This window comes from Rhinoraja longicauda, chromosome 30 (genome assembly GCF_053455715.1).
Source record: "Rhinoraja longicauda isolate Sanriku21f chromosome 30, sRhiLon1.1, whole genome shotgun sequence".
In the NCBI taxonomy this organism is placed as follows: domain Eukaryota; kingdom Metazoa; phylum Chordata; class Chondrichthyes; order Rajiformes; family Arhynchobatidae; genus Rhinoraja; species Rhinoraja longicauda.
The window spans coordinates 8,579,835-8,594,808 of record NC_135982.1 but is presented as its reverse complement, the minus strand read 5'-3'; the positions used below and the strand labels follow the sequence as shown (position 1 = coordinate 8,594,808).

The following is a 14,974-nucleotide window of genomic DNA, read 5'->3' as shown; positions in this document are numbered from 1 at the left end:
ACCTGCGCTCGGTCCGCGTTGGCCAAACTGGTCTCCCGGTGGCCGAGCACTTCAACTCCCCCTCCCATTCCCAGTCTGACCTTTCTGTCATGGGCCTCCTCCAGTGCCATAGTGAGGCCCACCGGAAATTGGAGGAACAGCTCCTCATATTTCGTCTGGGCAGCTTGCAGCCCAGTGGTATGAACATCGACTTCTCCAACTTTAGATAGTTCCTCTGTCCCTCTCTTCCCCTCCCCCTTCCCAGATCTCCCACTATCTTCCTGTCTCCACCTATATCCTTCCTTTGTCCCGCCCCCCTGACATCAGTCTGAAGAAGGGTCTCGACCCGAAACGTCACCCATTCCTTCTCTCCTGAGATGCTGCCTGACCTGCTGAGTTACTCCAGCATTTTGTGAATAAATACCTTCGATTTGTACCAGCATCTGCAGTTATTTTCTTATACTACCTAATTGGAGGCCCTCGTTTAGTGCACGATAAAGTCCAGTAACATCCGATTAAAGATAGTTCGATCCTGACCTCGGGTGCTGTCTGTGTGGAGTTTGCACGTTCTCCCTGTGGACCACGTGGGTTTTCTCCAGGTGCTCCGGTTTTCTCCCACATCCTAAAGCCTCTTGTAGCTGCCTTTTGAGAGGGAGGACTGAGCAAAATCATGGCTCTGCTCAAGCGAGCTGTAAAACTCCACCTGAACCAGATTGAGCTTGCAGAAACTGTCCACATAGAAATATAGAAAATAGGTGCAGGAGTAGGCCATTCGGCCCTTCGAGCTAGCACCGCCATTCAATATGATCATGGCTGATAATCTAAAATCAGGACCCAGTTCCTGCTTTTTCTCCATATCCCTTGATTCCGTTAGCCCGAAGAGCTAAATTTAACTCTCTTGAAAACATCCAGTGAATTGGCGTCCACTGTGTTCTGTGGCAGAGAATTCCACAGATTCACAACGCTCTGAGTGAAAACGTTTTTTTTCATCTCAGTCCTAAATGCCCTACCCCTTATTCTTAAATGGTAACCCCTGGTTCTGGATTCCCCCAACATTGGAAACATTTTTCCTGCATCTAGCCTGTCCAATCCTTTAAGAATTTAATATGTTTCTATAAGATCCCCTCTCATCCTTCTAAATTCCAGTGAATACAATCCCTGTCGATCCATTCTTTCATCATATGTCAGTCCCGCCATCCCAGGAATTAACCTGGTGAACCTATGTTGCACTCCCTCAATAGCAATAATGTCCATCCTCAAATTAGGAGACCAAAATTGCACACAATACTCCAGGTGCAGTCTCACATGGCCCTGTACAACTGCATTAGGACACCCTTGCTCCTAAACTCAAATCCTCTCGCAATGAAGGCCAACATGCTTTTAGCTTTCTTCACTGCCTGCTGTATCTGCATGCTTACTTTCAGTGACTGATGTACAAGCACACCCAGGTCTCGTTTGTACCTCCCCCTTTCCTAATCTGACACCATTCAGATAATAATCTGCCTTCCTGTTCTTGCCACCAAAGTGGATAACCTCACATTTATCCACATTATACTGCATCTGCCCGCTCATCCAACCTATCCAAGTCACCCTGCAGCCTCATAGCATCCTCCTCGCAACTCACACTGCCACCCAGCTTTGTATCATCTGCAGACTTGGAGATGTTACATTTAATTCCTTCATCCCGAGGCCTGTGCTGCCTGGCCCGCTGAGCCACTCCAGCATTTTGTGTCTCTCGCCTGTCCCTGGAGCTGGGAATGGCGACCGGGGTTAAACATCAAACCCTGGTCCCGGCTGAGCACAGTGTTGCGGGAGAGCTCCACCCCTTTAGAGATACAGCACGGAAACAGGATTGTGGGAGGAAACCGGAGCACCCAGAGAAAACCCACTCGGTCACGGGGAGATGCGTACAAACTCCACACAGACAGCACTGGTGGTCAGGATTAAACCCGGGTCTCTGGCGCTGTGAGTCAGCAGCTCTACCGGCCCGCCCGAGCCTGGGCAGGAGAGGTTGAGCAGGGGGTACGGCGGGCGTTGGGCGGGCTTTGGGCGGGCGGGTAAGGCCGGGCTGCGGATGGACAGTCACGCTGACTCTGCTCTCTGGTCACCACCACCACAGGGTACAGCTTCCTGCAGCCGGCCCAGGCAGAGATGTTCGCTCGGCAACAGGAAATGCTGCGGAAACAGAACCTGGCCAGGTAGGCACAGCGGTGGCACCACACGGCACGGCACCGCACCACACGGCACGGCACGGCACCGCACCACACCGCATCGCATCGCACCACACCGCACGGCACCGCATCGCACCACACCGCACCACACCACACCACACCGCACCACACCACATCACACGGCACCGCATCGCACCACACCGCACCACACCACACCACACCACACCACACCACACCACACCACACCACACCGCACCACACCACACCGCACCACACCACACCACACCACACCACACCACACCACACCACACCGCACCACACCACACCACACCACACCGCACCGCACCACACCACACCACACCACACCACACCGCACCGCACCACACCACACCACACCACACCACACCACACCGCACCGCACCGCACCGCACCGCACCGCACCGCACCGCACCACACCGCACCGCACCGCACCGCACCACACCACACCACACCACACCACACCACACCACACCACACCGCACGGCACGGCACGGCACGGCACCGCACCACACCGCATCGCATCGCACTACACCACACCACACCACACCGCACCACACCACACCACACCTCACCACACCACACGGCACGGCACGGCACCACACCGCATCGCATCGCACCACACCACACCACACCACACCACACCACACCGCACCACACGGCACCGCACCGCACCACACCGCATCGCATCGCACTACACCACACCACACCGCACCACACCACACCACACCACACCACACCACACCGCACCACACGGCACCGCACCGCACCACACCGCATCGCATCGCACTACACCACACCACACCACACCGCACCACACCGCATCGCATCGCACTACACCACACCACACCACACCACACCACACCACACCGCACCACACGGCACCGCACCGCACCACACCGCATCGCATCGCATCGCACCACACCACACCACACCACACCGCACCACACCACACCACACCACACCACACCGCACCACACCACACCGCATCGCATCGCATCGCACCACACCACACCGCATCGCACCACACCACACCACACCACACCACACCACACCGCACCACACCACACCACACCACACCACACCACACCACACCGCACCGCACCGCATCGCATCGCACCACACCACACCGCACGGCACGGCACCACACCACACCGCATCGCATCGCACCACACCACACCGCACCGCACCGCACCACACCACACCACACCACACCGCACCACACCACACCACACCGCACCGCACCACACGGCACCGCATCGCACCACACCACACCACACCGCACGGCACCGCATCGCACCACACCTCACCACACCGCACCGCACCGCACCGCACCACACCACACCACACCGCACCGCATCGCATCGCATCGCACCACACCACACCACACCACACCACACCGCACCACACCACACCACACCACACCACACCGCACCACACCGCATCGCATCGCATCGCACCACACCACACCACACGGCACCACACCGCATCGCATCGCACCACACCACACCACACCACACCACACCGCACCGCACCACACCACACCACACCGCACCACACCACACCACACCACACCGCACCACACGGCACCGCATCGCACCACACCACACCACACCGCACCACACCACACCGCATCGCACCACACCACACCTCACCACACCGCACCGCACCGCACTGCACCACACCACACCACACCACACCACACCACACCACACCACACCGCACCGCACCACACGGCACCGCATCGCACCACACCACACCACACCACACCGCACCGCACCACACGGCACCGCACCGCACCGCACCACACCACACCACACCACACCACACCGCACCGCACCACACCACACCGCACCACACCACACCGCACCACACCACACCACACCACACCACACCGCACCGCACCGCACCACACCACACCACACCACACCACACCACACCACACCACAACTCACCACACCACACCGCACCACACCGCACGGCACCACACCGCACCGCACCACACCACACCACACCGCACCGCACCGCATCGCACCACACCACACCACACCACACCGCACCGCACCACACGGCACCGCATCGCACCACACCACACCTCACCACACCACACCACACCGCACCGCACCGCACCACACCGCACCGCACCACACCACATCACACCACACCACACCACACCTCACCACACCGCACCGCACCACACCACACCACACCACACCACACCACACCACAACTCACCACACCACACCGCACCACACCGCACGGCACCACACCGCACCGCACCACACCACACCACACCACACCACACCACACCACACCACACCGCACCACACCGCACCGCACCACACGGCACCACACCACACCACACCACACCGCACCGCACCACACCACACCACACCACACCGCACCGCACCACACCACACCGCACCACACCACACCGCACCACACCGCACGGCACCACACCGCACCGCACCACACCGCACCGCACCACACCGCACCACACCGCACCGCACCACACCGCACCGCACCACACCACACCGCACCACACCATACCACACCACACCGCACCGCACCACACCACACCACACCACACCACACCACACCGCACCACACCGCACCGCACCACACGGCACCACACCGCACGGCACGGTGTGTGCATTGTGTGATTTATTTTTACCAAAAGTAATTTATTCAATCATTTACAATAATATCTACATTACGAAATAAATCAAAACATAACGCACCAGCATAATACGAGTCAAACAAATATACTTCGATACTAGATATACTGTTATACAACTACATCACCATCCTTATTATGGATGCATTCCACCGCCTGCGGTCCCGGAAACCCCCCAGGGCGCCCGTGGGCAGCGCGTAGTCCCTCTCCAGTACCGCTCAGGCACGGACATAACACCAGGGGAAGGGGCAGGCAGCCGGCTCAGGCAGAGCCCTCTGGCACTCACCGCCAGGGACCTCACCGCTCACGCCAGCACCTTTGGCAATGAAACCGCCCTGACTCACAACACACAAGCTGTTCCCACGAGCTGAACACGAGCTTCACCCTGAACCTCTGTGCACGAAGTCTCTTGCCCAGAGTGGGGCAATCGAGGACATTGGTTTAAGGTGAAGGGGAAAAGATTTAATAGGAAGCTGAGGGGTAACTTTTTCACACAAACGGTGGCGGGTGTATGGAACAAGCTGCCAGAGGAGGTGGTTGAGGCTGGGACTATCCCAACGTTTAAGAAACAGTTAGGCAGGTAGATGGATAGGACAAGTTTGGAGGGGTATGGACCAAGTGGGATGTGCGTTGTTGGCCAGTGTGGGCAAGTTGGGCCGAAGGGCCTGTTTCCCCACTGTGTATCACTCTCTGACTCTATGACTCTCTGACACGTTAGTGCGCCCCAGAGGCAAGACGGTGCCCACTGAGAAACCCGGCTAGTTGTTGCCCGGGCGCTTGATGAAGGAACGACTGCTGGCTGGCACTTGAGGAAAGGCCCAGTATAGTGGGCTGAAAGGCCTCTGTCTGCCAGCTCGCCACTTTTCCACCACACTTAGACCATTGAACTACGATGGCACACGCTGCCGCAGCGGGTAGAACTGTTGCCTCACGGCGCCAGAGACCCAGGTTCGATCCCAATTTCCGCTACTGCCCGCGCGGAGTTTGCACGTTCTCCCGGGCGCTCCGGCTCTCTCCCACATCCCGAAGGTGTGCGGAGATTAGGCCTCTGTGAATTATCCCTCGGTGGTGGGGGGGGGGGGGCGAGGGAATGAAAGGAATGGGATGAATGTAGGATTAGGTGATTGGATGGTCGGCACGGACTCGCTGGGCCGAAGGGCCTGTTTCCGTGCTGGATCTCGGTGTGACCCTGTTGTCTGGCGATATCTGGGCAATGTTGGCTGGGCTGAGGGGCTGAGGGCAGAGCACTGTCCAAAACACACACCACAACCTGCCATTAATGCACTCGTATTTTTTCACAACAGAAATGTCCCAGTGATCCGATTGGCTGCTGCAAAAGAACAACACCGGTATCATCTTTTCCAATTGAATTACTGCGACATTTTTACCATGATAGACATTTGTGTGGGTGCCAGTGGTAGATGAAAGTGACAATCTCTCTCCCTCTCTTCCCTCCTCTCCCTCTCTCCCCCTCTCTCTCTCTCCCCCTCTCCATCTCTCCCCCTCTCCCTCTCTCCCTCCTCTCCCCTCCTCCTCCCTCTCCCTCTCTCCTCCTCTCCCCCTCTCCCTCTCTCCCACTCCCCTCCCATTCTCTCTTTTCCCCCTCTCTCCCCTCTCCACCTCTCCCCCTCCCCCTCTCCCTCTCTTCCCCTCTCTCCCTCTACCCTCTCTCCCTCCCCCTCCCCTCTCCCCTTGCCCTTTCTTTCCCCCTCCCCCTCTCTTTCCCCCTCCCCTCTCCCCCTCTCCCTCCCCCCCTCTCCCTCCCCCTCCCCTCCCCCTTCTCCCCTCCCCCCTTCTCCCCTCCCCCCTTCTCCCCCTCCCCCTCTCCCCTCCCCTTCTCCCCCTCCCTCTCTTCCCTCCCCCTTCTTCCCCCTCTCCCTCCCCCCCCCTCTCCCTCCCCCTCGCCCTCCCCCTTCTCCCCTCCCCCCCTTCTCCCCTCCCCCCCTTCTCCCCCTCTCCCCTCCCTTTCTCTCCCTCTCCCCTCCCCTTCTCCCCCTCCTCTCTTCCCTCCCCCCCTACTCCCCTTCCCCCTCTCCCCCTCTCTCCCTCCCCCTCCCCTCCCTCTCCCTCCCCTCCCCCTCCCCTCCCCAGGCTGGAGATGTCGGCCGAGTTGCTGAGGCAGAAGGAGTATGAGAGCATGCAGCGTCAGCGGATGCTGGTGGGGGACCCTCTGTCGCTGCACCAGGGCGTGCCCCCGGACCACCCGGCACTGTGCAGCCTGCACGACATCCCGGAGGGGCACCCCGCTGCGGGAGGAGCTGTCGCGGAGGAACGCCATGCTGGTGCTGCGCCACAGCACGGCGCCGCTGCTGTCCCTGGGGCACGGGGCCATGCCCACCGGGCCCCTGGCCAAGGAGCCGTGCCGGGGCAAGGCGGGCCGCAGGGGGGGCCACCACCGGCCCGAGGCGCCGTGCGCCGCCGAGTACAAGGAGCGGGGCGACGGCCGTCTGCGGGACCCGGCCGCGGAGGGCGCGGACGAGGAGATGAAGGACTCGGAGAGCGAGCCGGAGGGTAGCGAGGGGCAAGCCCGACCACCTGAAGACCGAGGCTGCGGCGCTCGGGCACGAACACAAGGAGTGCAGGGACCCCAGGCCCTGCGAGGCCGCGGCCAAGGAGATGCGCGAGGCTGGCGTGGCCCACAACATGCCCTGCGGCCCCATGGGAGCAGACTCCCACAGCCACCTCCTGGGCCCCGCCATCAACGAGGGCAAGGCCAAGTACCTCCCCGCCCATCCCTGCTCCACTCCCACAGCCGCTGCCCTTCGCATTCCCCTACACCGCCAACCCCTACTTCCAGACAGGTAAGAACGCTGAGGACACACACTAACACGCAGATTACGCCAAGGTGACACCAAATCAGAAGCCTTTAGCAATGCTCAGCGTCCATGGAGTGAGGGGAGGCACGGTGGCGCAGCGGTAGAGTTGCTGCCTCACAGTGTCAGAGACCCGGGTTTGATCCTGACTACGGACGCTGTCTGTACGGAGTTTGTACGTTCTCCCCATGTGCGATTTATTCCAGAGGCTCCGGTTTCCTCCCACACTCCAAGGACATGCATTCAAGAGAGAGCTAGATAGAACTCTTAAGGATAGCGGAATCAGGGGGTATGGGGAGAAGGCAGGAACGGGGTACTGATTGAGAATGATCAGCCATGATCACATTGAATGGTGGTGCTGGCTCGAAGGGCCGAATGGCCTCCTCCTGCACCTATTGTCTATTGACGTACGGGTTTGTCGATTAATTGGCCTCGTAAAGTTGTAAATTGTCGCGAGTGTGTGTAGGATAGTGGGAGTGTGCAGAGCGATCGCCGGTGAGTGGGGACTCGATGGGCCGAAGGTCCTCTTTCTGAGCTGTATCTCTAAAGTCTAATAAAATCTAATGTGGAGAGTTTTGCACGTAAAAAAACAGGCCATTCGGCCCACCGAGTCCACGCCAACCATCACCCGATCACACGGGTTTTAAGTTATCTCACTTGTACATCCGCTCCCCACACACAAAGTGAAACTTCACAGTTGTCAAATAACCTGCCATCCCATCCCGCACGTCCTTTGGGATGTGGGAGAAAACCAGAGCACCCGGAGGAAACTCACATGATCACAGAGAGATCCACACAGAAAGCACCCGCAGTCAGGATCGTACCCGGGTCTCTGGCATCTACCGCTGCGCCACCGTGGCACATTGTACGTTGAGAACTCAAAACCATTGCTTAGAGCTGCCGGGGCAAGGCGGCACGGTGGCGCAGCAGTAGAGCTGCTGCCTTACAGCGCCAGGGACCCAGGTTCGATCCTAACCAAGGGTGCTGTGTGTACGGAGTTAGACCCATGACCATGTTAATAATAATAATAATAATGATAATAATAATACATTTAATTTATATAGCGCTTTTCTGGAAACTCAAAGACGCTTTACAGAGTAAATAAAACATAAAAATAAATAAATAAACAAAAGATTTATCCAGACGGTTAAAGTCGGTTTTCTCCAGGTGCTCCGGTTTCCACCCACACTCCAAAGACGCAATGGTTTGTCGTTTAATTGGCTTCGGTAAAAATTACAAATTGACCCTAATGTGCAGGGTAGTGCTGGTGTACATGGTGATGGCTGGTCAGCAAGGATGCTGTGGGACGAAGGGCCTGTTTCCACGCTGTATCTCTAAAGTCTAAGGTGTACAGTTGTTTCTTGGTGCCTTGTGAAGTGTGGAGACTCTCAGAGCCAGGCTGTGTAGTTGCTGCATCTCCCACCTTTAGAAGGGTGAGAGGGGATCTTATTGAAACGTATAAGATTATTAAGGGGTTGGACACGTTAGAGGCAGGAAACACGTTCCCAATGTTGGGGGAGTCCAGTACAAGGGGCCACAGTTTAAGAATAAGGGGTAGGCCATATAGAACTGAGATGAGGAAAAACTTTTTCAGTCAGAGAGTTGTGAATCTGTGGAATTCTCTGCCTCAGATGGTAGTGGAGGCCAATTCTCTGAATGCATTCAAGAGAGAGCTGGATAGAGCTCTTAAGGATAGCGGAGTCAGGGGGTATGGGGAGAAGGCAGGAACGGGGTACTGATTGAGAATGATCATCCATGATCACATTGAATGGTGGTGCTGGCTCGAAGGGCCGAATGGCCTCCTCCTGCACCTATTGTCTATTGCCAAGGCAAGCTGATGGTGGCTTTGTTTTGTGCCTGGCTCACTGGACCACAATCCAGAGAGATGGAGAACGAGACGCCCACGTCGCGGCTCCCTGGCAGCGGGGGGGGATTTAATTCTAGTAATTAGGCAAATCTGAAAAATGAAGGTTAGCATCAGCAGTGGCAGCCATGAAATTATCACGTTGTTGTGAAGTCACATCTGGCTCTCTGAGGAAACTTGCCAATCTTCCCGGCCTGGCCTCATGGGACATCCAGCAACACCGACCGCAGCACAGGAACAAGCCCGCAATGTCGGCGTCAAGCATGATGTCAAGTTCAACCCATCCCCTCTGCCCCCGCCCGTGATCCATATCCCTCTATTCCCTGCCTCCCGAAAAGTGCAGGAGGTAGCTGCAGATGCTGGTTCAATCCGAAGACAGACACAGAACGCTGGAGCAACTCAGCGGGTCAGGCAGTATCTCTGGAGAAAAGGAATAGGTGACGTTTCGGGTCGAGACCCTTCGGCAGACTCTAAAAGCCTCTTAAATGCCACAAATGGAGGTATCTGCCTCCAACGGCATAACAGAACTTTATTGTCATTCGGTATAAATACCGAACAAAATTTCAGCAGTCACAGGGCACAGCAAAAAATAAAAGAACACAGGACACACGACCCCAACACCAACATCCATCACAGTGACTCCAAACACCCCCTCACTGTGATGGAAGGCAACAAAACTTCCACTCTTTTCCCCACGCCCACGGCCAGGCAGCTCGACCCCTACCGAGGCAACCGACACGCATGGCAGTGTGCTCCGTACACCCCCCACTCTCTACATATTTAAACAAAACTTACCCTAACCATCTCCTTTAACCTTTCCCCCTCTCATCGTAAAGTCATGTCCTCTGATCTTTGACATTTCCTCCCTGGGGCAAAGGTTTGCGACCGTCTACTGCGCCTCGGGTTCATCATTTTATGTCCTTCCATCAAATCTCCCCTCAATTGCTGACGTTCCAGAGAACCTCTCCTGAGAATCAATATCCTCTTATCCTCTTATATTCCTCTCATCCGGCAGCATTGAGTCTGAAGAAGGGTCTTGACCCCAAACATCGCCCATTCTTTTTTCTCCAGAGACGCTGCCTGTCCAACATTTTGTGTCTGGTCTTCGATTTAAGCCAGAATCTCTGCAGTTCTTTCCAAAGCCTGCACCAATGGCAACCCGAACCGCAATCTTTGACACCGTAGACCTTGACAGTGGATGCTTTATTGCCTCTTGAAATGCCGGTTACGGGGCAATTGGAGTTGGCGATAGATGTGCTGGCCTCGCCGTGAAGGGGAACAATGAATCACGCGCCCATATGTTTCTCATGCAAGCTTACCGAAGTGTGAAAGGCCTGGATGGAGTGGACGTGGAAAGAATGTTTCCACTCGTGGGAGAGTCCTGGACAGAGGGAGGGCACAGCCTCAGGATAAGAGGGCGTACCTTTAGAACGGAGGTGAAGAGGAATTTCTTTAGCCAGAGGATGGTGAATCAGTGGAATTCATTGCCACAGGCGGGTGTGGAGGCCGACATTGGGTATTTTTGAAGCAGAGATTGGCATATTCTTGATTAGTAAGGGTGTTAAAGGTTGTGGGGAGATGGCAGGAGAGTGGGGTTGAGAGGGACAGATGGGTCAGCCGTGATTGAATGGCGGAGTAGGCTTGATGGGCCGAATGGCCTCATTCTGCTCCTGTGACTTATTAACTTATTATGAACTTATCTCCAGGCCTTGAGGTTGGGCACACCACAGTCTGACCCCCCCTCATTTCAGGAAGGTGATCCCACCACCTATGACCAAACACAAGCACCACTTCTCTCACTTCCACTCTGCTTAGAGTAACCTCCTTCCTGAACCATTTTGCAGAGCAGTTTTGGTGGAAACAGGGGTACCGAATCTGAACCAGACCCAGCTCCCGAGCAGCTCTCTCGACGTGTGCAGGAAGGAACTGCAGATGCTGAGTTACACCGGAGATGGACACAAAGTGCCAGAGTAACTCAGCGGGTCAGGCAGCGTCTCTGGCGAAAAGGAATAGGCGACGTTTCGGGTCGAGACCCTTCTTCAGAGGAAATATAGAGGTGGAGGGAGTGGGGGGGAGAACTGGAGGCGAGAAAAAAGGTCGGTCCAAATCAGGGTCGGCAACAGATGACCTCGGGAGGGGTGGAGCCCACAATGGGGTATTGTTGGCTGGGGAAGGTGGGCTAACGAGAGGGGTGTGAACAGTGGAACTGGTGGGATGACTAGAATGGGGAGCTCCCCTTTCACAGCAGATTGCCACCTGGCCCTCATCTGCCAGCGTTGCTGCAGGAAGTCAGATCCTGTTCTTTAGCTTGATTTAGTGTTCTAGTCACCGTTGCTGCAGGTGTCTCTGGAATGACTAGGTGGGCTGGTGTTTTTTTACAGTTAGCTGTGAGCCTGCATACACTCAAAGCAGGGCACACTGTGTCCTTGAACTCAACGCTATTCCAAGTCACCAGAGACTTTGCTTTGCACAGACTGCGTGGAAACAGGCCCTTCGGCCCCCCGAGCCCGCGCCGACCAGCAAACCACCACCACCCTACACACACTATGGATGTTCATCATCATCATATCATATATATACAGCCGGAAACAGGCCTTTTCGCCCTCCAAGTCCGTGCCGCCCAGCGATCCCCGTACATTTAACACTATCCTACACCCACTAGGGACAATTTTTTTTTTTTTACATTTACCCAGCCAATTAACCTACATACCTGTACGTCTTTGGAGTGTGGGAGGAAACCGAAGATCTCGGAGAAAACCCACGCAGGTCACGGGGAGAACGTACAAACTCCTTACAGTGCAGCACCCGTAGTCAGGATCGAACCTGAGTCTCCGGCGCTGCATTCGCTGTAAAGCAGCAACTCTACCGCTGCGCTACCGTGCCGCCAATTAATGTACAATTAACAGAAGCCAATTAACCGACAAACCTGCACGTCTTTGGAGTGTGGGAGGAAACTGGAGCACCCGGGGAAAACCCACGCAGGTCACGAGAACGTACAAACTCCGTACGGACAGCACCCGTAGTCAGGATGGAACCCGGGTCCCTGGCGCCGTGAGGCAGCAGCTCTACCACTGCCCTTACCTGATCAAAGTCGCAGACTGTTGTTGACAAAGAGAGGTTATAGTGTGGGGCTCGGGAAATGTGCCTGTCAACCTGTGTAGGGGAACAATTTGTAGAGGCTACCAAAGGAGAGGGGAAGCATAGTTTAATTTTAAAGAGTTTATTACTCGTTCTGGATACCGTCGACTGATGCCTGGGGTAGCATGACTGTGGAAGGGAGTGCCGTTTTATGGGTAACCTTAACAGCCAGCCATAACTTTGCCCATCTTCACTTTCAAGCAATAGGTCATGTTTAGTTTAGACACGCACGCGCGTACACGCACACACACACACACACAGACATACAAACGCACACACACGCGCACACACACACGCACACACACATGCATGCGCACGCACACACACACACGCACGCACACATGCATGCGCGCACACACACGTGCACACACACACACACACACACACACACAGACATACAAACGCACACACACGCGCACACACACACGCACACACACATGCATGCGCACGCACACACACACACGCACGCACACATGCATGCGCGCACACACACGTGCACACACACACACACACACACACACACACACACACATACAAACACGCACGCACGCACACACACACACACACACACACACACACACACACACACACACACACACACACACACACACACACACACACACACACACACATACACCCACACACACACAACCAGCAGCAAAGTCTGCACTGTACGTTCCACCCACTTTACTAAGCTTTTTTGTCCTCGTCTTTGCACCGAGCGCCCGTGATTGGAACGGCCTCCCACAAACAATCGCTCTCCCAGTCACACACACACCACCGCTGTCCAAGCACTGTCAGAGACTTATGATCTGAACTAAATGCCCTTATTTATTGATCTTCCCTCCAGAGATGCCGGCTGCCCCGCTGAGTTACTCCAGCATTTGTGTCCATCTTCGATTTTAAACCTGCATCTGCAGTGCTTTCCTACACAAGCTGTTCCTGAACCGGGACGTTACAGTTTTCAGGCTCCTGTACCTTCTTCCCGATGGCAGGGGGTGAAATGAGTGCGTGGCCAGGGTGGTGTGGGTCTCTGATGATGATGCTGCCGGCTGCCTTTTTGCGGCAGTGACTCTGGTAAATCCCTTCGATGGTGGGGCGGTCAGAGCCGGCGATGGACCGGGCAGTGGTCACCACGTATCGCAGTCTTCTTCGTTCCTGGGCATTCAAGGTGGCAAACAAGGCCACGATACAACCAGTCCATTAGTACATTTCCCTTGTCCTGAGAACTGAACCAATAGACAATAGACAATAGGTGCAGGAGGAGGCCATTCGGCCCTTCGAGCCAGCACCGCCATTCAATGTGATCATGGCTGATCACTCTCAATCAGTACCCCGTTCCTGCCTTCTCCCCATAACCCCTGACTCCTCTATCATTAAGAGCTCTATCCAGCTCTCTCTTGAATGCATTCAGAGAATTGGCCTCCACTGCCTTCTGAGGCAGAGAATTCCACAGATTCACAACTCTCTGACTGAAAATGTTTTTCCTCATCTCCGTTCTAAATGGCCTACCCCTTATTCTTAAACTGTGGCCTCTTGTTCTGGACTCCCCAACATTGGGAACATGTTTCCTGCCTCTAACGTGTCCAACCCCTTAATAATCTTATACGTTTCGATAAGATCCCCTCTCATCCTTCTAAATTCCAGTGTATACAAGCCTAGTCGCTCCAGTCTTTCAACATACGACAGTCCCGCCATTCCGGGGCTTGTTCCGCGACAACCAATTTGTATAAACCGGCATCTGCAGTGCCTTGTTTCCGCATGTTGTTAGCATTCGTCCCAGTCGTTCTATAGACCCATCAGACTCCACTGGGGAATCAGAAAGGCTAAGCTATCATTCCTCATCCGTAATAAGGAACCTCCAGCTGGAGATAATGACCAGTCCCCACAGGTCAACCAGCAAAAAAGCTCAGTGGCCTCCGACACAACTAGAAAAGTTTTCAAAAGTTCAACGTGGTGATGTTTCGTTCTGTGGGTTAGTGAAGGGGAAAGATTGCAGTTTAGTTTCAGCATGGTTTATTATTGTCACGTGTGCAGAGGTACGGTGAAAAGCTTTTATTTGTTGCGTGCTGCCCAGTTAGCAAAATCCCTGCTCCTTTCCTCCAGTGAAGCTGTCTGTCCCGCTGAGTTACTCCGGCTTTCTGTGTCTGTCTTCATCAAAAATACTTCTCTGACTTCAAGAAAACCCTTCCTCTCCCTCTCTCTCCGTCCCGCACCAACCCTAGTGCTCCGACTAGTTTCACTGTCCTGATTAATTATGCCTCCTTGTCAGCTTCCCCTCAGCTAATAATGCACC

General features: G+C 55.5%; 1 protein-coding gene across 1 annotated transcript in view; it reads left to right on the top strand.

The window, feature by feature from the left end:
- samd11 (sterile alpha motif domain containing 11) overlaps positions 1-14,974 on the top strand; it is a 294,059-nt gene that overhangs the window by 259,118 nt on the left and 19,967 nt on the right. The window contains 6 exon segments of the mRNA XM_078425233.1: positions 2,099-2,177; positions 6,168-6,212; positions 6,955-7,105; positions 7,107-7,382; positions 7,384-7,587; positions 7,589-7,664. Of these exon segments, the coding sequence (XP_078281359.1) occupies positions 2,099-2,177; positions 6,168-6,212; positions 6,955-7,105; positions 7,107-7,382; positions 7,384-7,587; positions 7,589-7,664 (831 nt within the window).